The sequence below is a fragment of the Cervus canadensis genome, chromosome 1, assembly GCF_019320065.1.
Source record: "Cervus canadensis isolate Bull #8, Minnesota chromosome 1, ASM1932006v1, whole genome shotgun sequence".
NCBI lineage: Eukaryota > Metazoa > Chordata > Mammalia > Artiodactyla > Cervidae > Cervus > Cervus canadensis.
In genome coordinates this window covers 35,064,979-35,088,636 of record NC_057386.1, presented here as the reverse complement: position 1 = coordinate 35,088,636, position 23,658 = coordinate 35,064,979, and the positions used below count along the sequence as shown (strand labels likewise).

Genomic DNA, 23,658 nt, shown 5'->3' with positions numbered 1-23,658 from the left:
CTTTCTTCCACACTATTGGTTTTCCTCTAATATTTAGTCATATTTTGATACATACTCTGCTTTCTGTTTGCAGTTCCCCCTTAGCCTCTCTCTGAGTGGTGTGATATGTCTGTTTACTGCAAGCTTCCACCATCTTATTTTTGGGGAGGGTAGGAGCTGCTGCTGGGTGAGCTGAACCATTAGCTTCTGGGTATTTTGCTCCTCTTGAGTATTTTCAGCCTCCCAAGCTGTCATGTCCCTCGAACTCAGTCCTTCTCACACCTGCGCATGGATGCCTCTGCGTGGTGAAAGCAGGGGCTGGTGAGTGGGGTGAGGGGGGGAGTCCAATCACCTGGCTTCTCTCCCATGGAAGCCCAGACAGTGGCAAAACCTTTTGCTTCTGCATTTTCCATCTGTGACCCTGCCCGTCCCTCTGAGCTGCCTCCACCTTTGGCTCCAGACCTTGCTTTGTGGGACTGAGATTATGGTTTCCTGTCTCGTGGCCTGGTTTTATGGGCATTCGACCTTCGCAGTCACACAAAGCCTCCACGCAGAAAAGGGTCTCACACTAGAGTTTATGCTCTGCTGTTGCCATCTTGAAATTACTAATCATTTTAAACAAAAACCCCATATGTTCATTTGGCCTGGGTCTTGCAAACTCTGTAGCTAGCCCCGCTGCCCTCCATCTGATCCCTCTGCATTCTGCCTTTTAGGGGTGCCTCACAGTCTCTAATGTGCCACGACATCCTTTCCTATTTTACAGCACTGTGAAAAATGAAAAAGTCAAAGTGTTACTTGCTCTTGGGGGTCCAACTCTTTGCGACCCCCATAGACTGTAGCCTGCCAGACTCCTCTGTCCATGGAATTCTCCAGGCAAGAATACTGGAGTGGGTATCTGTTCCCTTCTCCAGGGGATCTTCCCAACACAGGGATTGAACCTGGGTCTCCTTCATTGCAGTCAGATTCTTTACCATCTGAGCTAACAGGGATGCTACTAAAGATTCACTCACATAAAATGGTTAATGTCATTTTCTGGGGATTTGGGCCAGGAGAAAAAGGCTGAGTCAGTTTGCCAGTTGGCCAACTTTAGCCAATCCTACTGTGCTGCTTCTAAAATATAAATCCAGGAGTATCATTCTGCTATGGAGTTGACAACTAAGTTTTTGCTTCCTGCAGAAGGAAGTATAAATCCTCCCAGCCTGGCATGTAAGCCCATCCTGATTCTATCCTTTCTTCTAACAACTGTCATTGTCTATTGTCTTTATCCCTGCAGGAGTCAGACAGCCCTGCAGTGTCTATCATGAAGGATATTATGAATACATTGGGACTGTCAGGTCAAGGCTAGATCTAGCAATCTCAAGGTTATCTCTACTTTGGTGTTCGTGACTTCCAGGCCATACTTCCCTCTTCCATTCACACTGAGTTCCAGCCAAATACCAAGGGGCTGCTTGCTGACTCTCAAGACCACTTGAGCTTGCCTGTTTTTCCCCCAGTTTCCTCTCCAGCTCTTGTAATTCTATGCCCTTCCCCAAGGAGCCTTCCTGATGGCTCAGTCTCTCCCAGACCACCTCCCAATTGCTCAGCATAGCTTGCTTGGGCCGCCGTGTAGTACTGACCTGTCTGCTTACAGCTGTGCCTTTCTGGGGGGGTGGGGGTGGCGGTACTCTGCCTCCCTTTCTGAACCTGAAGCAGTGAGGGGCTCATCACGCATTCATGCCCTCTCTCCATCACTTATGTATTCAGAACACATGTACTGCGACTTACTCTGTGTCGGACCCTATGCCGGTCAATGCTGGGGACACAGTGATGACTCAGAAATGGACTCAGAATTGACCGGCTCCCAGACTTGGGGGTGGGGCAGTTACAGGCCAGTGAGCTAATTACCCTAACAAGAGTGAGAATAAGGTCCAGAGGGATCAGAGAAGGACATGGAGCCAGAGCTGAGACGTGAGGCATGAAGGAGGCCTCTTGAGACTTTGGATAGACCCATCAGGGTGCAGCAGGAGGAGGGGACGGCAGGTGTGAAGATGCAGCGGGAGGCACGAGAAGGCAGGGAAGTTTGGGGAGTTGCATACAGTTCGCCTTGATGAAAGTTGGGATGCTAGATACTGGGCTGCTGCTGCTGCTGCTGCTAAGTCACTTCAGTCATGTCCAACTCTGGGAGACCCCATAGACAGCAGCCCACCAGGCTCCCCTGTCCTTGGGATTCTCCAGGCAAGAACACTGGAGTGGGTTGCCATTTCCTTCTCCAATGCATGAAAGTGAAAAGTGAAAGTGAAGTCGTTCAGTCATGTCCGACTCTTAGCGACCCCATGGACTGCAGCCTACCAGGCTCCTCTGTCCATGGGATTTTCCAGGCAAGAGTACTGGAGTGTGGTGCCATTGCCTTCTCCGGATATTGGGCTGAGTGGTGGCCAAAGGGATCAAGAGGTCTGGGAGAAGAGGTAGGGGTGGGGATGTTGAAGATGAAACCCTGAACATCAGGGTGAGGAGTTGAAGCCCTCTCAAGAGTATCCCTGGGGACCCATGGAGTAGTTTAAGTGGGAGTGACAAGCCACATTTTAGAAAGATCGTTCTAGAAGGTAGTTTAGAAGGCAACAGGAGGGACCAGGAATGAGTGCAGGAGGCATTGTGATGGGCCAGGTGAGAGGTAATGAGAGTGAGTCTTTTCTCTAAAGATGTATTTCTTTCTTTCTGGCTGCGCTGGGTCTCCACTGCTGCAGGTGGGCTTTCTCTAGCTGTGGGAGCAGGGCCTACTCTCCGGCTGCGGTGTGTAGGCCTCTCATTGGGTGGCTTCTCTGCTGCGGAACACAGGTTCAGGGCTCGCGGGCTTCGGTAGTTGCTACACGTGGGCTCGGCAATTGTGGTACATGGGCTTACTTGCTCTCGGATCTTCCTGGAACCGGGATCGAACCTGTGTCCCCTGAATTGCCAGGTGGATTCTCAGCCACTGGCCCACCAGGGAAGTCCGGAGGGTGAATCTTGACCCTGCAGCTCAGCAGAGGCTCAGCATCTGGGGAGCACCCTGAGCAGGGAGGGAGGTTTGTGTTTTTTTTCCTTCTCAGCCCTACTTCGTGAGTTGAGTTACCAGGCTGGCCAGAACCTGGTTCAGACCCCCAAATCTTGGCAGATCACGGGTCTTCAGCTGCTCATATTCCTGCTCCATGGGGTCTTCCCAGATACTTTTTTGACATATCAAAAGCTGAATTCCTGATTCCTTCTTTCCCAAGGCCCATCTGCCTGAATTGCTTCCCCAGTGGCCACTCCATCCTCCCAATTCAGGTGTTTGGTGATTGCGTGTCTGTTCTTACCCACACACTTTGCTCCTCTTGCTCTTGGGGAGCTCGCAGTTTGATGGAGGGGGATTGGAAAGAGGAAATATAAAATCACTCAGGAACCATGAGCAGAATACACTGTAGCAGCATCTTCTTGGAGGAGATGACAGAGCTGAGATGTGTGTGTGAGGTTGGGACAGGCAGGATTCGTGGGTGACAGAGGACCAGCCCTCCCAGTACCCAGCCCTCTCTGTGTAGCCTGTTGTGTTTGTAGGCTGTTGTACTGGCAGTTTCTGCATTTGAAGAAAACTCTAGCCAAGGCGAGGCTGTTGGGCCCAGGGGCCCTGGAAAGCTTAGGCCAAGTGGGGTCTCATTTAGACAGTGGCAGAGACAGCTGCACATCTGGTTAATCGCCCTCGTCCTGGGAGCCCACTAATCAGGAAGCCGGCTTCAGCGCCTCCGACTCCTCTGCAAGGCTGCTGGTGGCTGCAAGGGAAGACAGAGCCGAGCCAAGAGTCAGCGGCTGGGCAGGGAAGGCCAGCTTCCCGCTGCTCGGGCTCCACGCCTTCCTTGTCACACAGCAAGCTCCTTCTTGTCCAGGTCGGTGGCCTTACCAGGCCCCTCGGACGCTGGGCTCAGGCATTCAAGCTTCAGTAACCCTGAAGGTTGGCTCCAGCCTCTGGGTGCTTCTCCCCAGCGCTCCTTACAGACAGCCCCTTCTCCCTGCCCCCCTGCTCCCCCCTCTTCATCCCCTGACACCTCACTTCAGGAAGTACTGTCCACACGGCCTGAGCCATCCCTGGAAGCCTCTGCTCTAGAAAGCCCCTTTCTGGGACTTCCCCGGTGGGCCAGTAGCTAAGATTTCATGCTCCCAGTGCAGGGGGCCTGAGTTCCATCCCTGGCTGGGGAGCTAGATCTCACCTGTCACAACTAAAGATCCTGCATTTGTTGTTCAGTCACTCAGTCATGTCTGACTCTTTGCTACCCCATGGATTGCAGCACGCCAGGCTTCCCTGTCCATCACCATCTCCCGGAGCTTGCTCAAACTCACGTCTATTGAGTCAGTGATGCCATCCAACCATCTCATCCTCCATCGTCCCCTTCACCTCCTGCCTTCAATCTTTCCCAGCATCAGGATCTTTTCCAATGCAGGCCGCAGCTAAAAGAGGAAAAAAAAAAGATCCTGCCTGCTGCAACATAAACCTGGTGCAGCCAAATAAATAAGTAAATTTTAAAAACAAAAATAGAAAGCCCCCCCCCCCCCTCCACCAACAGGAGGCAGAGGTCATGGAAGAGCCTTCGTCAGGTGTGGGGCATTGGAAGGGACCAGATCTGAAATCGGGTTAGTGACTTTCTCCTTCTGAGCCTGTCTCCTTATCTGTGAAGGCGGCCTTTTCCACACAGGTATGAGATCTCAGTGACCTAGCAGGTGGGTCAGTGATGGGCAGACCACAAAGCCCCTGCAGCCCAGAGGCAGCCTTTCTGGTTTCCACCACTGAGCCCGCGTGGTGGGGGAAGCTCTGACCTCCCTTTCTAACAGTCTTCCTTCTACTCAGGTGACACCAGTGTGAATCCGTACCAGCATCTCAGTGACACTCCTTCCTGGCTTCTTTCCACTTCTGCACCCCTGCTCCACCACTCCTGCCCCCAGTCTTAATGCCCCAGCTCCACTCCCCCACCAGGCATTATGCCCACTGAAATCCTGCCTGGGGTACAAATCCTGTTTCCTTTCTGGTAATGAAATATTGCTTGATATCAGCATCTCTTAAACCATCCAGGGAAGTCGCTCCCAGGGCCTGGCATGAGAACAGGGAGGGGATGGACCAGACCTAGCTCATCCCTCGGCTGGACGCCTCCCCATTCCCCAGGGTCTGGCAGAGAGTAGGTCCTGGAGAAACACCAGATGTATGTGCTGTGGTCAGGGCTGCAACCTGTGCTCTGAAAAGCCCCAGGTTTGGGGTGTTGTTGTTGTTCAGTTGCTAAGTTGTGTCTGACTCTTTGTGACCCCATGGACTGCAGCACACCAGGCCTCCCTGTCCCTCACTACCTCCCGGAGTTTGCCCAAGTTCACGTCCATTGACACAGTGATGCCATCCAACCATCTCCTCCTCTGCTGTCCTCTTCTTCCACCTTCAACCTTCCCCATCCTCAGGGTCTTTTCTAGTGAGTCGGCTGTTTACATCAGGTGGCCAAAGTATTGGAGCTTCATCTTCAGCACCAGTCCCTGGATTTGGGATGAATGATCTCAATTCTGAATGATTTTTTCTTCATATCTGTGCTTTGTAAGTGCCGCCTGATGTACAGTGGAGCACGTGCCAGGGACTGGGAGCTTGGTTCACACGTGGTGCTGTCCACACGGCCTGAGCGATCGCCAGAAGCCTCTGCTCTAGAAAGCCCCCTTTCCCTCCCTCCCAGGATGGGCTCTTGGCCTCCCGCTCTCCTGCCCTCTGGCTCCCTGACCCCACCCAGCCTCCTCCTCCCTGTCCCTGCCCACAGAGAGCTACTGTCTTCCCCAAGCAGGGGCCTGGGTGCCGGGAGGGGTGGGGTCAGAGGCATAGATCCCAGTGTCTCAGGGCAGAGCAGGTGTCCCCGCCAGGGGCTGGCAGGGCTGCAGAGCATTCGGTCAGTGACTCAGACTCTCACCCACCCATCCAGGGACCTAAGGCATTTTGAGGCAGAGGCTGCAGCACTCTTGGGAGTCGCCTGCCTGCCCAGGGGGGTGGGACAGCAGGCAGTGGGAAGGGAGGACGCGTGGCGCCCAGCTTCCTTGCTCTCAGTCATGGCACAGTGCCCAGGTCTGGCAGCTGGTGGGAGAGGGAAGCCAGCAGCTGGTGGCCGCTGGGCTTGGGGGCCAAGTTGAGGAGCGGGGCCCCCAGGCACCTGTGAGTGTCTACACTCACCTCCTGAGTATCCCTGTGCATGAGAGAGCATAACATTAAATAGCAAATAAAAGCTGCCTAGACAGGTCAAGAGAGGACAAAGGGGAAAAACTCTATGTTTTAGTGCCTCTAATAGTCTTTTTTCTTTTCCCTTCTTTTTCACCACATCACAGGGCTTGTGGGATCCTAGTTCCCTAACCAGGGATTGAACCGGTGCCCTTGGCAGTGAAATCATGGAATTCTAACCACTGGACCACCAGGAAATTCCCAGTTTTTCTTTCTTTCTGAATGAGGGCCCCTGCATTTTCATTTTGCACTGGGCTCTGCTAGTAATGTAGCTAGTTTGGAGTGCAGTAGAAATGGCAGGAGACTCGGGTTTGGAAGAGTTAGCGACTCCCTCTGCGTCTCCAGGCACAGTTTTCTTCTCTGCTGCAGCGCCTGCTCCCCGACACCTGCCTTTTCTTGGGCTCAATGTATAGCAGACACAGTCCTATTCTCTCTCCCTGTCAAAGCTCTCTTTGCCCCGAGGCTCTCAAGCTGTGACTCTGCCACACCTTCCTTGGGGTCCCTGGGTCAGAGTGAGTCTCTGCCTCCTTCTCCGTCATCTCACCTTGACTTTCTCATCTCCGCATCCCCCACGGCCCCTGGCACAGTGCTTGGCAGAGAGATGAATAGAAGGGGTTTTGTAAGTAAGTGTCTTCATCTCCATGTGAGGCTTCTGTCCTGCTGGGTGGAGGGAGCCGACTTGCCCTGTGGACTCAGCTTGTTCTCAGTCCACACGTGCGTGTTCAGCTCTGACCCATACATCTGACATCAGATGTGGGGTCTGCAGTCACCTCGTCACGCTGGCGGTGGGGGCCACTCTGAGAGGATGCCCAGGCCTCTTTTCCACCTGGGTCTCCTCTCTAGAGCACATGACCCCTGGCCTGGGGAACACTGTGAGCTGACATCCTGCACTAACCATTGAGTCTCTCCACCCCACTCCATCTGGGGTCACGCTGGTGACAGAAGAGACAAAACCTTGAACCAGCTGTTAAAAGTATTGATAATGAACCAACAATAAGCCCAATCTTGGTGGCTCAGATGGTAAAGAATCTGCCCGAGATGCGGAGACCTTGGTTCAATCCCTGGGTTGGGAGGATCCCCTGGAGAAGGGAATGGGAACCCACTCCAGTATTCTTGCCTGGAGAATCCCATGGACAGAGGAGCCTGGTGGGCTACAATCCATGTCAGGCTACAGACGGAAGTGTCAGACAGGACTGATGCGATTAACACTTTTACTTTCACTTCTTGAATGGCTGCTGTGTGCCAGGCTGTGTGCTAAAGACTTTACACTCGTTGATCATTTGATCTTCACAATAACTCTCTAGGTAGGAGCACCACTATCTCCATTTCATAGATTAGAAGATTGAGGCTTGCAGAGGTTAACTTGTCCAAGGGTACGTGTCCAAGATTTGAATCCAGGTGTTTAATCATAATGCAGTGTAACCCAAGGGCTTTCAGTACTTATAGGGTCCTCAGAGAACACTGGACCCACACTCATTCAGCCAGTCAGTTCAGTTGCTCAGTCGTGTCCGACTCTTTGTGACCCATGGACTGCAGTACGCCAGGCCTCCCTGCCCATCACCAGCTCTTGGAGTTTGCTCAAACCCATGTCTGTCGAGTTGGTGATGCCATCCAACCATCTCATCCTCTGTCGTCCCCTTCTCCTCCTGCCTTCAATCTTTCCCAGCATCAGGGTCTTTTCCAATGAGTCAGTTCTTCTCATCAGGTGGCCGAAGTATTGGAGCTTTAGCTTCAACATCAGCCCTTCCAAAGAATGTTCAGGACTGGTTTCCTTTAGGATTGACTGGTTTGATTTCCTTGCAGTCCAAGAGACTCTGAAGAGTCTTCTCCAAGACCACAGTTCAAAAGCATCAATTCTTCGTCACTCAAAACGTGGTCCACTGGAGAAGGGAATGGCAAACCGCTTCAGTATTCTTGCCTTGAGAACTGCATTAACCGTATGGAAAGGACCCATACTAGATTGTGGGGATGAGGCTCAGTGAGGGAGAGGGACTTGCCTCAGTTCACACAACGAGTCCATGGGAGCCTGAAAGGGAATCTCAACCTCCCGACTCCACCTCTATGCTCTTTCCACTCTCCACTCCTGCCTTTGAGAGCACCCAGGGGCTCTGATCCCATGAAGGAGGGAGACAGATTGGGATTCAGGTGATGTGAGCTGAGAAGGCAGCCCTGGCAGGCAGAGGGCTGCAGAAACAGGGTGATGGATTCTGGTGCATGGCAGCTGGGATGGTTCATTCACTTGGAAGGGAGTCGCCCGTCAGCTCCTGGATTGTTGGTGGGGAGGTGGCGGAGGTTCCTATACGGGAGCCACCCTTGAGTCTGCAGGGAAGGGACCTGCAACTTTGCCTGGGGAAGGGCTTGAGGGGTCCCCAGGAGAGGCCTGGAGGCGGCTTCTCTCTGTGTCCCAGAATCTTCCTTGGATAATTGGAGTCTTTGGGAGAAGCTGTGGACACATTTTTTTCAGAGAACTAACTCAGACTTGCTCAGGAAGCTGGGGATACCAGGCCTGGTGTCTGTAGGTTCTGCCATCAAGGTCGGAAGAGAGGGTCCTACCTGGACGGCAGGATTCTGCTTCTAGCTAGAGATTTCAAGCTGGAGGTGTGACCTCTGTGTTGCCTACCCTGCACCCTACACAGCAATCTGACCACTTCTGTGCTGTCCCCCAGGTCACAGACCCTTGTCCTGGCAGAGCAAGGGCACCCTTCAGCAGGGCAGAGTGAGACCTTCCATTGGACAGATGTGTATAATTGAACCCCCAAAACATGGAGCCAGAGAACCAGGGCTAAGACTCCTGATGCCAAGGGGCTCCTCCTGGCTGAAGATCCTTGGGGGTGGGGGTGGCTCAGATGGAACTGCTGACTGACAGGGCTCCCTGTGGGCTGAGGCTGAGGACCTGGGACTCCTGTCCTCAGAGTCCAGCCTCGCTCTGGCTACAGGGAGTTTTCTAGCTCCTGGAGGTTTGGCTCAGGTCCCTTTCTGAGCCCTCCAGTCAGGTAGGGTGGGCTCCAAGTGGACATTTCAGACAGAAGGGATTTGACCATTGCTGAACCTGACCCTGTGAGGCCCTTGGGATGCAGAGATGACCTTTGGGGACAGAGGTCCTGAGAATTCAGGCCTTTGAGGGGCAGGCAATGTAGATCAAAGCCTTCATGGAAGAGGTGGCCCCAGGATTGATTCTCAACCTAGTTGGTAAGATACCGAGCCTTTGAAAGAGAAAGATGGAAGAACCGTAATGGTGTACCAGTGATTTGGCTGGTGGAGGTGAAGCAGGAAGGGGTGGGTAAAGGTTGGTGATGTGGGCGGGGGCCACTTTAAGGAGAGGCTTTCTTGCCAGGCTCAGAGTTCAATGATGGGAGGGCTTGAAGCAAGAGAGTGGCTTGGGAAGGCCAGCTTTCAAAAGATTAATCTGGTGAAGTCAGAGGCAGAGAAATCCAACAGACCAATATAAATGCCAGGAAGGTGAGGGTCTGTTAAGAGTTGCCCTTACTTCCACTGCGCCTGGGTGTGTGAATCAGTACATACACCTCTCTGGAGAGAAATCAGGTAATAAACATCAGGAGTCTGAAAAAGGTTCCTGCCCTTTGACCCAGAATTGTCCTCCTTTGGCTGTATTTTGAGGAAATCATAAAACATGCAGAAAGAGCTTCAATACAAAGATGTCCTTGCAGCAGTAATTATAATGGTGAGATTTTGAAACTTTCTGCCAATAGGATAATTTTATTTTTATTTTAAATTAAAATTTTTATTGGGGTATAGTTGCTTTACAATGTTGTTTTATTTTCTGCAAGGTGAGTCAGCCATGGGTATACCTATATCTCCTCATTTTTTGGATTTCTTTCCCATTTAGGTCACCACAGAGCACTGAGGAGAGTTCCCTGAGCTATAGAGTAGGTCCTCATTAGTTATCTGTTTTATACATTTCCAACAGGGATTCCCTGGTAGCTCAGCTTGTAAAGAATCTGCCTGCAATGCAGGAGACCCTGGGTCAGGAAGATCTGCTGGAGAAGGGACAGGCTACCCATTCCAGTATCCTGGCCTGGAGAATTCCATGAACTGTATAGGGGTCACAAAGAGTCGGATATGACTGAGTGACTTTCACACACATGTAGTCTATACATGTCAATCCCAATCTGCCAATTCACCTGGAAAAAACTGTAATTCCAAAAGATCCATGCAGCCCAATATTTATTGTAGTACTATTTACAATAACCAGGACATGGAAGCATCAACAGAAGAATGGATAAAGGAGATGTGGCACATTTATACAATGGAATATTACCCAGACTTAAAAAAGGAATGATATTGTGCCATTTGCATAGGAGGGGATGAATTGCTAATAGGATAATTTTAAAGTCAACCATGATGTAGTTTGGGCTTCCCAAGTGGCTCAGTGGTAAAGAATTTGCCTGTCAATGCTGAGGGTGGTCGCAAAAGAGTCGGACACGACTGAGCGACTAAACAGCAACAATGATGTAGGCTCTCCATAGGAGATTCAAAAGCCATTGGAGTGATATTTACAGAGGTTTCATAGCTTTATGTATTTATTCATGCTTCCACTTGAAGTGCTTCTTTATTATCTATGATACCTTTCAGAGCCAACCACCATTCATCTATCTGTTGGGAATACAGAGATAAGTGACATAATCCCTGCCCACAGAGGGCTGATATGATCTCATTTGGCCCCAAGAAAATGTGTATGGAAAAAAGCCTGGAAAGAATGACATAGAATGGAACCAGCTTTCCCTCAGTTGTGGGATTATAAGGAATCTTTTCCCTTTTCTATGTTGGTTGGAGTTTTCCAAATGTTCCATAAGGAGCTTGTATTACTTTCACAATTATAGAAAAAAGCTTCTCATCAAAAGGCAGGAGCTATTGCAATAGCTTAAGGAGACAGGATGGATTTCTATATTTAGGGAGTGTGTGTGTGTGCGCGCGCGCACGCGTGCTTCATTCATTTATTCATTCAACGAATATTGACTGAGACACACAGTTCTAGGCCTAGGGACACTCCAGTGCACAATACAGAAGTACCTGCCACTGGGGAGTGCCAATCTGGTGAAATAGGAGAGGGTAAGGAGGAGAGAAGGAGCCAGACCCCCCGCGTTCTGTGACTGACTGAATGTGGGGATGAGACAGGGAGGGGGTCACGGGTGGTTCCCAGGCTTGGTGAGAAGGTGGTGGCTTCGTTGAGGTGGAGACTTGGACAGAGGGGCAGTCCCAGGACCCACTCTGTGGTTGTGGTGCTGGTGGGCAATCTGATGAACAGATGTCCAGGAGGTGATGTGGATCAAGGACTTAGGAGAGAGGCTGGACTAGAGGCAGAGCTTTCCGGTTGTCTGCAGGGCCATGGTGACCCTCATGGGTGAGAGTAAGAGCAGAGAGCAACCCACGTAAGCATCTGCTCTATGAAGGTGAGCAGGCAAAGGTAAAAAGGTGTCCAGGACCCGCCTTCCCAGGCAGCGGCATCAGGTTCCTGCTTTGTCATGTATAAAGGTATAAAGAGCCCAGATCTGGGGGTGGCAGGGGTGGGGCAGGGCATGAGGGGCTGGGGGAATCCCTCTGCCCACCCCCTGCTCAGGGAGGAAGCAGCCAGACAGGAGGGGCTGAGGCGGCCACCGTGGCCTCCCCGTGTCTGGCCAACAGTGATGGGGTGTCCACTCACCTCTCTCTTTTTCTTCTGCAGGAGAAGGGAGCACGCCATGCACTTCCAGCCTCCTCCAGGAGAAGCAGCGTGAGTGCCCCCTGACTACTCCCCAGGAGTCTCTTCTTGGAAGGGTCCAAGCTCCCTCACCCATTTGGGTGGTAGGGTTTTCACTACTGCGCGGGACCAGAGGGCTGGGGCCACTTTCTGCCCCTGGAGCCTGAGGCTGGGGGGAGGGGGGGCGGCAGGCCAGGAGGCGGAGACCAGCAGAGCAGGTGGAACCATGGGAAGCCTCGTGTGGGCTCTGCTTGTGGGCAGAGAGGGTGGGGGGAACAGGAAAGGGGAGCAAACCCTCTGAACCTTTGAGATTGGCTCTTTCGGGTGACTCGACTTCCAGGAACCACAGTGGGTGACACAGTAACCAAGGTGGTGCCTGGGCTCAGGACCCTTGGGTCCCATCACTCGGAAGCCGTGTCTGCAGAGTGGGGCTGCCCAGGTGCTTGTGGCCCTTCCAATGATGCAGACTCCTCCAAGTTTCCTTCTGCCGGTGTTTTCTCAAGAGGCCAAGCACAAGGTTAGACCCAGGAGAGACTTGGTAAAGATGTCCATTTCTGATGCAGCAACCTCAGGGCATCTTTCTTGGAGGTTTGGAGTGGACTGGCAGATGTCTTTCCTGTTGACAGTGTTGAGTTTTACACAAAGCGGGGGTATGTGTGTGTCTGGGGGAGTCTGGGCTCAGAACTTTCCTTCCTTCTCTCTCCTGCTCTCTTTTGATCTACGGTTGCAGCTTTATGGGGCTCAGCCCATTCTGCCTACCCTGTCCCCCAGGCCGAAGTCTTTCTTCCTCAAAGTTCTCCCATCCATCAGTCACAGGAGGGGTACCTACAGCACCAGCTTCCCATGGCCTGTCCCGAGTAGGTGCATCAGTCTCCGAGAAGGTTTCTGTGCACCTAACATCCAGCGGCAGTTCATAGATGAAGCCGCTCAGGGGTTGGGAGGCTTGGGTGTCTCTGAGAGGGGCGCCCCCTCCCCACCCCATCAAGGCTCAGGCCAAAAAGTTCATGGGGCAAGGGGAGGGGCAGTGCAGAGAGTGGGCAGTTCTCTCTCTCGTGTCCTTACAGGATGTGAGGAACCAAGCCCTGTATGAGAAAGTCTCTGTGTTAAAATGTACCCACAGGATTTTTTTTTAAACAGCTTCCTTTATTTATTTACTTATGGCTGCACTGGATCTTCATTGCTGCACAGGCTTTTCTCTGGTTGCAGCAAGTGGGGGCTGCTCTTCATTGCAGTACACGGGATTCTCACTACAGTGGCTTCTTTTGATTTTTGGGAGCACGGGCTGTAGAGAGTAGGCTCAGTGGTTGTGGCATATGGTATGTGGGATCTTCCTGGACCAGGGATCGAACCTGTGTCCCCTGAATTGGCCGGCGGATTTTTATCCACTGTACCACCAGGGAAGTCCCCCCAAGGTTGTTTTTTTAAGATACGCACGCTTCCATGGCTGATTCATGTCAATGTATGGCAAAAAACCACTACAGTATTGTAAAATAATTAGCCTCCAACTAATAAAAATAAATGAAAAAAAAGGAAGCAAAAAAAAAAGATATGTATGCTTATTATTTTATTGACCACGCCATACAGCATATGGGATGCTGTTCCCTGGGATTAGTTCCCTGATCAGGGATCAAACTTGTGCTTCCTACAGTGGAAACATGGGATTTTTAAGCACTGGACTGCCAGGGAAGTCCTTACCCATGGAAATTTGATTTATAGAGGTGACTGAGTGAAGACCAGAGAGATCAGTGCTTTTGACAGAAGGATTTGTTATTTACACTTCTCCAGGGGAGGGACCATGGGGGAAGCACCAGGTTGGTCAGGAGGCAGAAGGAGCGTGGGGAATGCATGGCCCAGAGCCCGGGTTGTGTTTTCCATAGGAAAGGCATGGCAGGGCAGAGGAAACAGCTGAGGACTGGCTGGTCTGAATAATGTCGCAGGCTCTGGGCTATAGGATGGTCTCTAGTTCTAAGGTTCCTGGGCAGGGGCGTGGATACTGGCTTGGTGGGTGAGAGTTAGATAAAGGAGGTGATTGGGGAAGGACCCACGATTGGTTGGTTTGCATATGAAAGGCACATTCTAGGGTGAGCTGTTTGTTATCTCTAGGAATTAGCATGGTCTGGGAGGGGCAGTCTCTCCTTGGCCAGCTAGACTCCCCTGGAGATGTCAAAATATCGTAGAATAAAAACAAAGGATTAATCACATTCATCGGGAATGTGAGAGAGAAACCAAGCCCAGATCACTCCTGGGCCTCTGGGAGGAAGAAACCACAACATCCTCAAAGGGAAAAAACACGGCCACCTGCCGTGGGGCTGTCTCCACGACGCCAGCCACAGCTCTGTTCTGCACTGACACAAATACACTGATCAGACGTTTGGTGTCTTCCAGACTTGGTTGGAAAAATGTGTGTTTAAGGAGAGGCAAAGCCTTTTTTTTTATACCATGGTTATAGATTTTAGTCAGAATGATCTTGCTGAAGGTTGTCATCCACGTCTGCTCCTGAAGCATATTTTTGTTTAGTAAAAAATAACTATAGATGCGTGGAAGAATTTCAGAGCTGAAATGGTCATTGAGGGCGGTAATTCCCAAGCACAAACCCAACATTTTTGACAATGAGACAAAATGATGGTTCTGTAATGTGTTTTATTGTGATGTTGAACCCATTCAGTTGCGAGAACGGGATTTTTATTCCATAATTTTGTCCTGTCTACACATTATGACATTCAAATACCTTTTCTTTTATGACATGATGGTGGTAGTTGACGGTGATTTGCGGCAAAATAAATGTCTGTGACCCTGAATAAAAACAGAATAATGGCAATGCCTGACATTTATAGCATGCTCTATCATTTATGTTCTACTTCTGTGTATATTATCTTATTTAATTTTTCCATTTGGTTTTTCAAAACCTCACTAAAAACAAGGTGGGAGGTGGTGCAAATTGCCCTGCATGAGGAGTCGGAAAACCCTGGGGCTCTGAGCTTTAAAGGTTCAGACCTGCGTTTGAAGCCCAGCCGCTTCATTTGCTCTCTGTGCTGCTTTGGGCAAGTTACCTGACATTCCTGGGCCTCGGTTTGCTCAGTTGTGGAAAGGTGATCACAATGTCTACTTTACTTCTAGAGTCACCGCGGGCATAGAGGTAATATACGTGGGTGTCAGGGTCTGCACCCCGCACCTAGGAAGCGTTTCCTGGCTCTCACTTATTATTGGCATCTGGATGAGGTTAGAACACTGGTGCAGGTGTAGGAGCTGAATCCTAGCCGGTCCTGTGACGGGTTCTGCTGTCACTTTCACAGTCTGAGTCCCCAGGGAGCCCTCCCGAGCTGGCCACAGAGACTGGGAGGAGTTTGGGGAATGGGCCTGCGAGGGCCCCAGTTCCCCTGCAGGTACGGGAGGTAAGGCCCTGTCTTCAGTGATCCTGGGGGGAGTCTTGAGGGGGTGTTCTGGAATCCTACCCCCTCTGCCAGGCAGCCCAGCCTTCCTCCTGCAGCTGCACTGATGCGCTGGCAACTACTGGCTGCCTCTGGCTTGTGCTTGCCATTTGGAATGAGGCTTGAGGAAGCCTAGGGGGCCAGCGCATGGGGGGCCAGGGAGGGGTGGAGGAGAGATGGGTGCTCAGGTCGGGGTGCAGGAGATCTGGCCCCCCGATTCCACCCACCGCCTTGCTGCACAGCCCCCGCCTCTGCCTGTGGCTGGCCTCCAGCCTGTCTGTACGTGGAACCCCGTCCAGCTCTGACACTCTAGCTCTCTCTGATTTTCTGCGGCTGTCTCTGTCTCCGGGCCTCCTTTGCCGGCCGTCTTGCTGTCCTGCAGTGTTCACACTGCCCCACAGCGCGGCCACATTTGCAGAGCGCTTCTGGCACCCGAGGGCTTCCCTGGTGGCTCAGCTGGCAAAGAATCTGCCTGCAATGCAGGAGACCAAGGTTCGATCCCTGGGTCGGGAGGATCCCCTGGAGAAGGGAATGGCAACCCATTCCAGTATCCTTGCCTGGAAAATCCCATGGACAGAGGAGCCTGGTGGGCTACAGTCCCTCAGGCCACAAAAATTTAGACATGACTAAGTGACTAAAACTTTCTGGCACTGACGTGGTGCTGGGTTCAAGGACTTGGTGAGCTTATTACCTGTTCATTGAACCTCACTCTTCTGTACCAAGTGAATGGCACCATTTTCTGCAAGCTCAAGCCAGACACCTGTGGGTCCTAGACTTCTCCTTCTCTGCCACCTTCCAGAGCCAGATTGTACCCCCATGAGCACCCATTCTGACCCCAGGAGAGTTAATGCCTCCACCTGCTCTCTTTCCCATCCCTTCTCCAGTTGAAGCCACCATCGTCTTTCTCCTGGACAAATCCAGCCCCCCATGCTGGCCTCCCTGCCTCTTGTATTTCCCACTTTGCTTCTTCCTCCAGAGTGTCAGAGAGACCTTCAGAGCTGGCAGACTTGTCCTCACACCCCCCGATGCCCTTTCGTGATTCCTCTCCAGTAAGGGATGAGATTTTCCTCGGCATGACCTAGCTGCCCACCTTTTCTACATTGCTTTCCCCTTCCTTTCCACATTGACTTCTAAAAGGAGCTCCAAGCAGAGTTTTCTCTTAAGCTAGATGGGAAGCTGGAGCAGTGCATCCAGCCCCCTGGAGGGGATGCTCGCAGATGCTAGCAAGAGATGCTAGGAAGGACTTAGGCTTCCAGAGTGATTCCCTTGGGACCCAGCCCTCTTGGCCTCTGCCCTCTAGTCCATTCACAGCTGTTTGGATCAGGGAGTGGGTCTACCCACTTCCTGCTGGAACTTACCATCGTCACAGAGGAGCCTGGGGGCACAGCCATTGGTTTGGTGGGTGTAGTAACTCTCCTTCCCCTGCCCACCAGGTCCCACTCCAGGGAGGAGCATGACTCTCCCAGGAGACCCATGGTTGGATCACTCTCTCCATCCCCCCTCCCTTACCCTCTCAGCAGCTTCACAAGGCCCCGGGCGCTCTACATGGATCTTCATGAACACCTGGATGCTGAGAAGGGCTGCAGTCATCACAACTGTGTCACACTGAGAAGATGAATGCATGTATGCTAAGTCCCTTCAGCCGTGTCCAACTCTTTGTGACCCTGTGAACTGTAGCCCGCCAGGCTCAGGGGTAGACAACCTTCCACCAAAGTTTCTCAAACCCAGATCTCTTCACTCCTCTGTCTCCAGAGCTTAGTCTCATGTCTGGTCTGAGCTCCCATTTTCCTATTTTTCCCCTTTGTGGTCACCCCAGGTACTGGGAGAAGTGCGTCGCTATCCCCTGTGTCACACACGTACCCTCTCCAAGAGCCAGCTCCACAAACACCCCCCAAAAACCGTGCAGTCCAGGATGTGCACAGAAAAGTGCAAATTGGAGGGACTTCCTCTCTCTCATCTGCACCTGTGGGAGGTGGGAGGAGGGGGCAGGCAGACAGGAGGACTTCCTATGTGCCCTTGGAGTTGGACCCAGTCTGTGTGGAGTACAGTGTGACCTGCTCATGTGCCCTGCACTTGTGGTCATCAAATGGCTTTCCTGGGACCAGTGCAGGGCAGCAAGCAGTGCCCAGGGCATGGGGTGGGTCTGCCCATGTCCATGCCTGCTTGTTAGAGCAAGGTGAGCCATGGATCTCTGAACTCAGTGGACCCCAGCAGTGGTCCGGACTGAGTGCCAGTCCTGGTCCCAGACCATCCCTCGATCTTCATCCTGACCAAGCCTCTACCCGAGACACCGACAAAGTCCCAATGTGTCCCAGGCTGTGTCCTGGCTCCAGTCCCAGATCTGGGGCTGACCTTGGTTCCTTGACCCCAATAACTATCAGAAGAGCCCGTAGATTATCCCGGAAAGGGAGAGGGGACGATGACCATGCTGTCATGGGGACGTGGCTTGACTTCACCTCCCACTGCCTGCGATCAGGGACTAAAGGAACAGCTCTGAACGCCCAGACCAGCCACCAAAGGGCTACCCATCCTGCGTACCCTCATCCCCTTGGCACCCCCAGGATTCCCACATAGGTGTGGTGCATGAAGCCCCCAGCCCACGGCTGGCCTCCCCACTCTCTGTCTGGTAACTGGTATCTTTTCCTGGCCTGTGTGGGCAGCTTGCTGAGCACAGCTGCAGACGGGCTATATTTAGCCGGCTTTAATGAGCTCAGGGTGGCAGACGTCCGCCTTGGGAGCACTTTTCTTGCGTGCGTGTGCGTAAGCCGATGCTTGGCATGGTCCATTTGTGTGTGTGTGTGTGTGCACGCAGGGAAACGTGTGCCCATGCATTTGTGAGTGTGCAACCCTGTGTGTGTCAAAGCACCGATGCAGTCATTTACGCGAGGCTCCGTGTGCTGTTTCTGCTTTGCCTGGGACGTGTGCAGCTTCTGACACACAGAGGGGCACAAAACGGGAACAAATGATTAGTTCATTCATCTGCTTGTTTGAAAAATATTTAATGAGCCTCTTTTATATGCCAGGACCTTAATAGTCTCTGGGGATAAAATGGCACAAAAACAAACCCAGTTCCAGCCTTGAAGGACCTTACAGTCTGCTGGGTGTTGGAGGAGGGAAAGACAAGTGAAATAACCACAAAACTGAAAGTATAAGGATTAGTCCCAGGAAACAGAAAGCCATGTGCTTTTGGGAGGAAGAGAGTGAGAAGGGAAGACCCCCTGGAGGAGGGAACACTGAGGTTTCTGTAGGGGCTATCTGGGCACAGAGGGTGAGAGGTTGAGTCCAGACACAGAGAACAGGATGTGCAAAGGCCCTGTGGCAAGAGGGGCAGGAGATGCTTGAACACAGCCAAAAGGCTGCTGTGGTTGAGCTCAGAGAGGGTGAGATGAGTGGTGGAGAGGCAGGTGGAGATGGGGCCTGCAGGAGGACTACACAGGCTGTGGTCAAGGATGGGGGAAGCTGCAGGAGAGGACAGTGGGGGCTGACGTGACAAGATTTCTGTAGGGCAGTTAGAGTCTAGTCATGATTCTGTCGGGGGTTTCCAGCAGGAAAAGGAAGGCTCTCAAGCAGCGTGACTGGAGGAGAGTCTAGTGGGTGGGACTTCATTCTCTGGCTGAGGAAACCCATGGGGCAGAGGACGATGCCCTGGGCCTCTCCCAGCTCTGAAGGTCACTGTGTGGAAAGTCCTCACCCCCAATCCCGCAGAGCCTGGCCTTGAGGAGAGGGGCCTTGGAGGGACGGCCTGTGGTGATCTGGCGGGAGGGAGCCTCATTGGCGAGTGGGGAGGGGGAAGCTGGAGGGGAACTTGGAGCCCGTACTGCACCGTCCACTGACTTACTTGTGAAAGAACCACCCCTTCCTTTATTTTTTTTTAAAGCTGTTTGAGTATCGAGACAGGGATGTTTATTTGTTTTTCTAGAAGCCACTTTGTAATTTTGACTCTGCAGACCCACCCAGCCGGACTGGCGAGACAGCCCCACTCTGTGATTCCAGGGGTTTCCCTTTTCCTCCTCTTCCTGCCCTGGTTCCAAGGCCCCCAGGGCTCTTCCCCACCGCCCTGGCAGGGGAACAGCGTGTGGGTACACATGTGTGTGCTGGAGCTCTCTGTCCACACTCATGGCCTCTGTGGGGCTCCAAGCCCCAGCCCCTTCTGTCCTGATCTGTGGCTCCTGGCTTAGGGGCCAGGCTCCTTGTGGCACAGGGTCGTCAGACCCCCTCAGATCATTCTCTATCTTCCTGGACTTGCAACAGCCCCCCAAGTTGGGTGGGCACACCTGCTAGGTCTGCCTTCTCCCCTCAGCCTGGGGCAGGGGGTGGTGATCTCTTTTTAGTCTCCAGGAACCTCTGTCTCCTCAAATCCCTTTCTCCTGAGAACAAAAGGGCTTTTGGAAACAAGAGCTGGGAAGCTCTGCCACAAAGCTCCCCAGAGGCAAAGAAGCTGGAGTGGGGAGAACACACAAATTGGTATCTCAGAAAAAAAGCAAAAAAAAAAAAAACAAAAACCCAAAACACCCTGCTCTGTGCCCTTTGAAAAGAATTCTTATTTTCAATCTGTCTCTAGAGTAGATAGCACACAGACATGGTATAAAATGTAAAATTCTAAAGGAACAAAGGTAACGAGAGTGTCTCCCTCTTTCCAGAAGCCACGATTGTGACTACGTTCTTCTAGAACATTCCAGAGATATTCTCTGCAAACACGAGCATCTCCATGAATATTCATTTACATATAGCTTTATATATACCCCACACAGATGGTAGCATCCGGTGCCTTCCACTCTGCACCTTACTTTTCTCAGACGATAACGTATCGGGAGTATTTGACTATTGAATACATCGAGGGAGCATCCTTCTTAGTTTCACTGTGGCCTGCTTTATTGAACCGGGCCCCTGTTGGTGGGCACATAGGTTGCTTTCCTTTTTTTCTTTTTTCTTCTTTTTTTTTTTTGGCTGAGCTACGTGGCTTCTGTGATCTTAGTTTCCCGATCAGGGATCGAACTCATGCCCCCTGCCATGGAAGTGTGGAGCCCTAACCTACTGGACCATCAGGGAATTCCCACAGAGGTTGCTTTCTGTCTCTTGTCCATACCATAAAGACTGTGATGATGGTTAGTGTTGTACCCACGTCATCTTGCACATGGACTTGGAATTGCTGGGTCTAGGGCATTCTGTGTCTGGAATGATGACCTTGCTGCACTGACCTCCACAGAGGTTGAACTGGTTTTCGATTTCACCAGCAATGAGTTGTTAGTTTCTGTTGCACAACCAAGTGAATCAGCTACACGTGTACATCTATCCCTTCTCTTTTGGATTTCCTTCCCATGTAGATCATGGCAGAGAACTGAGTAGAGAGGTCCCTGAGCTATGCAGTTGCCTCTCATTAGTTATCTGTTTTATACATAGACCAGTAGTGTGTGGGGCTTCCCCCGTGGCTCAGTGGTAAAGAATCTGCCTGCAATGCGGGAGTCGCAAGGAATGTGGTTTCGATCGCTGGGTCAGGAAGATGATCCCTTGGAGGAGTGCATGGCTACCCACTCCAGTGTTTTTGCATGGAGAATCCCATGGACAGAGGAGCCTGGTGGGCTATAGTCCATAGCATCGCAAAGAGTCAGACGCCACGGAAGCGACTGAACACGCGTGCGTGCACCAATAGTATGTATATGTCAATCCCAACCTCACAATTCATCCCACCCCTTTCTTTCCCTCCTTCATGTCCATACATTTGCTCTCTACTTCTGTGTCTCTATTTCTGTTTTGTAAATAATCTCATACGCACCATTTTTCTAGACTCCACATATAGGCATTAATGAATGGTATTTTTCTGACTTCACTCTGTATGAAGGGATTACCGTGGGGGAGTGTGCTGTTGGGTTCCTTTGCTGGCTTGACAGGGGTCCGCTAGAGAGTAGGACCCAAAAGTTCAGGCAGGATTCCGCTCCTGATCACAGCCTCGCTCCTCTTTTCCTCCCTGCCAGGGGTTGCTCTGCAGGCATACTGTGGTGTGTAGGCATTCAAGCATTTTATTTATTTATTTTATTTTTGATTGTGCTGGGTCTTTTTTGCTGCATGTGAGCTTTCTCTAGTAGTGGCGAGCAAGGGCTCTTCTTTTATTTATTTATTTGGCTGTTCCAGTTTTAGTTGTGACATGTGGGATCTAGTCCCCTGACCAGGGATCAAACTCGGGCTCTCTGCATTGGGAGCATGGAGTCTTCCCTGGGTCAGCAGGGAAGTCCCAGGGCTATTCTTCATTGCGTTGCACAGGCGTCTCATTATGGTGGCTTCTCTTGTCATTAGGCTTGGGCTCTAGAGCACTGGCTCAGTAATTGTGGCTTTCAGGCTTAATTGCTCAGCAGCATACGGAATCTTCCTGGATCAGGGATCGTACCTGTGTCCGCCTCATTGGCAGGCAAATTCCTATCCACTGCACCAAGCAGGGAAGTCCATGTGGAGGCATTTAAAAGACTGACAAGAACACCCCTTTCTTACCCTCTCCTTTGGGGGTGATGCTTCAGGAGGATGAAAGAGCCTTTGCTGGGTGACCTGAGTTTATATCCGCACCCTTTCACTTAACCTCTCCAAACCTCAGTTTTCTCATCTGTAAAATGGGCAGAACACCTCAGGATGAATGTGACGTTTGCCTGAATGAGGACTAGAAACTTAAGACACATTTGAGGAAGACCGTGTTTATTGTAGGAGAGTCCCCAGGAGAGAAGATGCCAAGCTCTTCTAGCATTGCTGTGTAGTGGCAGGAAGGGCTCTTAGGTTGTATGTCTGCAACCTTCCCTGGGCCCGATTCAAGATGGCCACACTGGTTTCCCCCAGGGGAGCGGCTCCTCAGAGCTATCCTCAAGCTCCCTTGCTGTGGCCAAAAGTGTGTTTTCAAGATTTAGGATCTGGGACCCAGACCCTAGAGAGGGTCAGGCCTTGGTGGAGACCAGTATCCCTGGAGGTTTGGCCTCATTCTCCAGTTGAATCCATGCTGACTTGATGGGGCTTCTGACCCTGAAAGGGTTGAGAAGTCACAGGAGGGGCCCTGACCTCTAGATCCCCCACTCCTGGATGAACAGTCCTTATCAGCACCCCTGCTGAGTGACCACTTACACTCTTACTTGTACAACCTCCTGAAGGGCAGGCAGCGTCCTGCCTTTGGGTCACTCTTGAACTGTTAAACATGTCCTTAGTTGTGCTGATTTGGAACTTTCCAAAAACTATCCCCACCCCCATTCATCCCACACCTTTGCTTCCATGACCCAAACACAGCTCAGCTGGGATTGCAGGCAGCCACTGTGTCCTATGAAGCCTGTTCTTCCCCAGGCTGGGCTTCATTCCTTAACTTTCCTTCCCAGTTATTGGGCTCCAAACATGTCCTCAAAGTGGCCTGAGCTGCAGAGACAAAACAGGGATGACCCCTCCTCATTCCAAAGTCTCTAGTGTGTGCAACCTCAGAGGCTGACTACCTTTAGGGGGTCCCATTACCCTCGCTCAAACTGTTTGCAGCCTTTGGTCACGAGACTGGGCTTGGTCACATGACATAGATCTTTGTTGTGTGACCTGGCCTTGATCATGTGACCCTCAAGTACTAAAGATCCTCGAAGTCACCTGCTGTATATCTGATTCATCTTGGTACTTTCAGCCCTGACACAGGTTTGGGCAATAACCAGTGGAAGAGGAACTGGCAAGTGATATCAAGTTGAATTTTTAATTCAAATGCAGGATGGTGACTCACTCATCGGCTTTCCCATTTGTTCCTTCCTTCCATAACATTTCTTTTCCTTTTTGCGTTCCCTCATCTGCTCTTGGCTCCCAGAGGGCAGAGCACTTCATTTTGTTTTGTCTGTAGTATTTGCATTTAGTAGAATCAGGAGCTGTATGATAGCGTGTTGAAAATGTCCTTATTGTAAATATGACACATACTTGTACTGCATTCATTTGATGTATTCATAAATAGTATTAAACTAAAAGAAACGAGTTTGCTAGAGGAAAATTGGAAAACAGAGAAAAGTAGAAAGTTAAAAAAAATCACACATTGTCCCACCATCCAGAGAAAACCACTTATAAACATTCTGTGTTTTCTTCCACTATCAGGCCTCTAACCCTTCATCCCACCCCTCCACCTAGATTGCTATTTTGCATAAAGCCCAAGACTGGGGCACCAGGGAGGAGGGTGGCTGCAGTTTGAACCCCTTGCTTGCTGCTGAATGAAGCTCTAGATATTCCCAGACATTTCTAGACCTAGCTCCTGTCTCCCACATCAGAGTGGGACAGCCAAGCCACTGGGCTCATCCAGAAAAACGTGTGTGTGTGTGTGTGTTTGCCCATGCGTGTGCTTCAACATG

General features: G+C 51.4%; 1 protein-coding gene across 3 annotated transcripts in view; it reads left to right on the top strand.

Moving 5' to 3' along the window:
• Window positions 1–23,658, top strand: part of PITPNM3 (PITPNM family member 3) — a 98,085-nt gene that overhangs the window by 44,384 nt on the left and 30,043 nt on the right. For all 3 annotated transcript variants that reach the window (XM_043477320.1, XM_043477318.1, XM_043477319.1), the window contains one exon: window positions 11,883–11,930. In XM_043477320.1, the coding sequence (XP_043333255.1) occupies window positions 11,883–11,930 (48 nt within the window). The remainder of the gene's footprint in view (window positions 1–11,882; window positions 11,931–23,658) is intronic.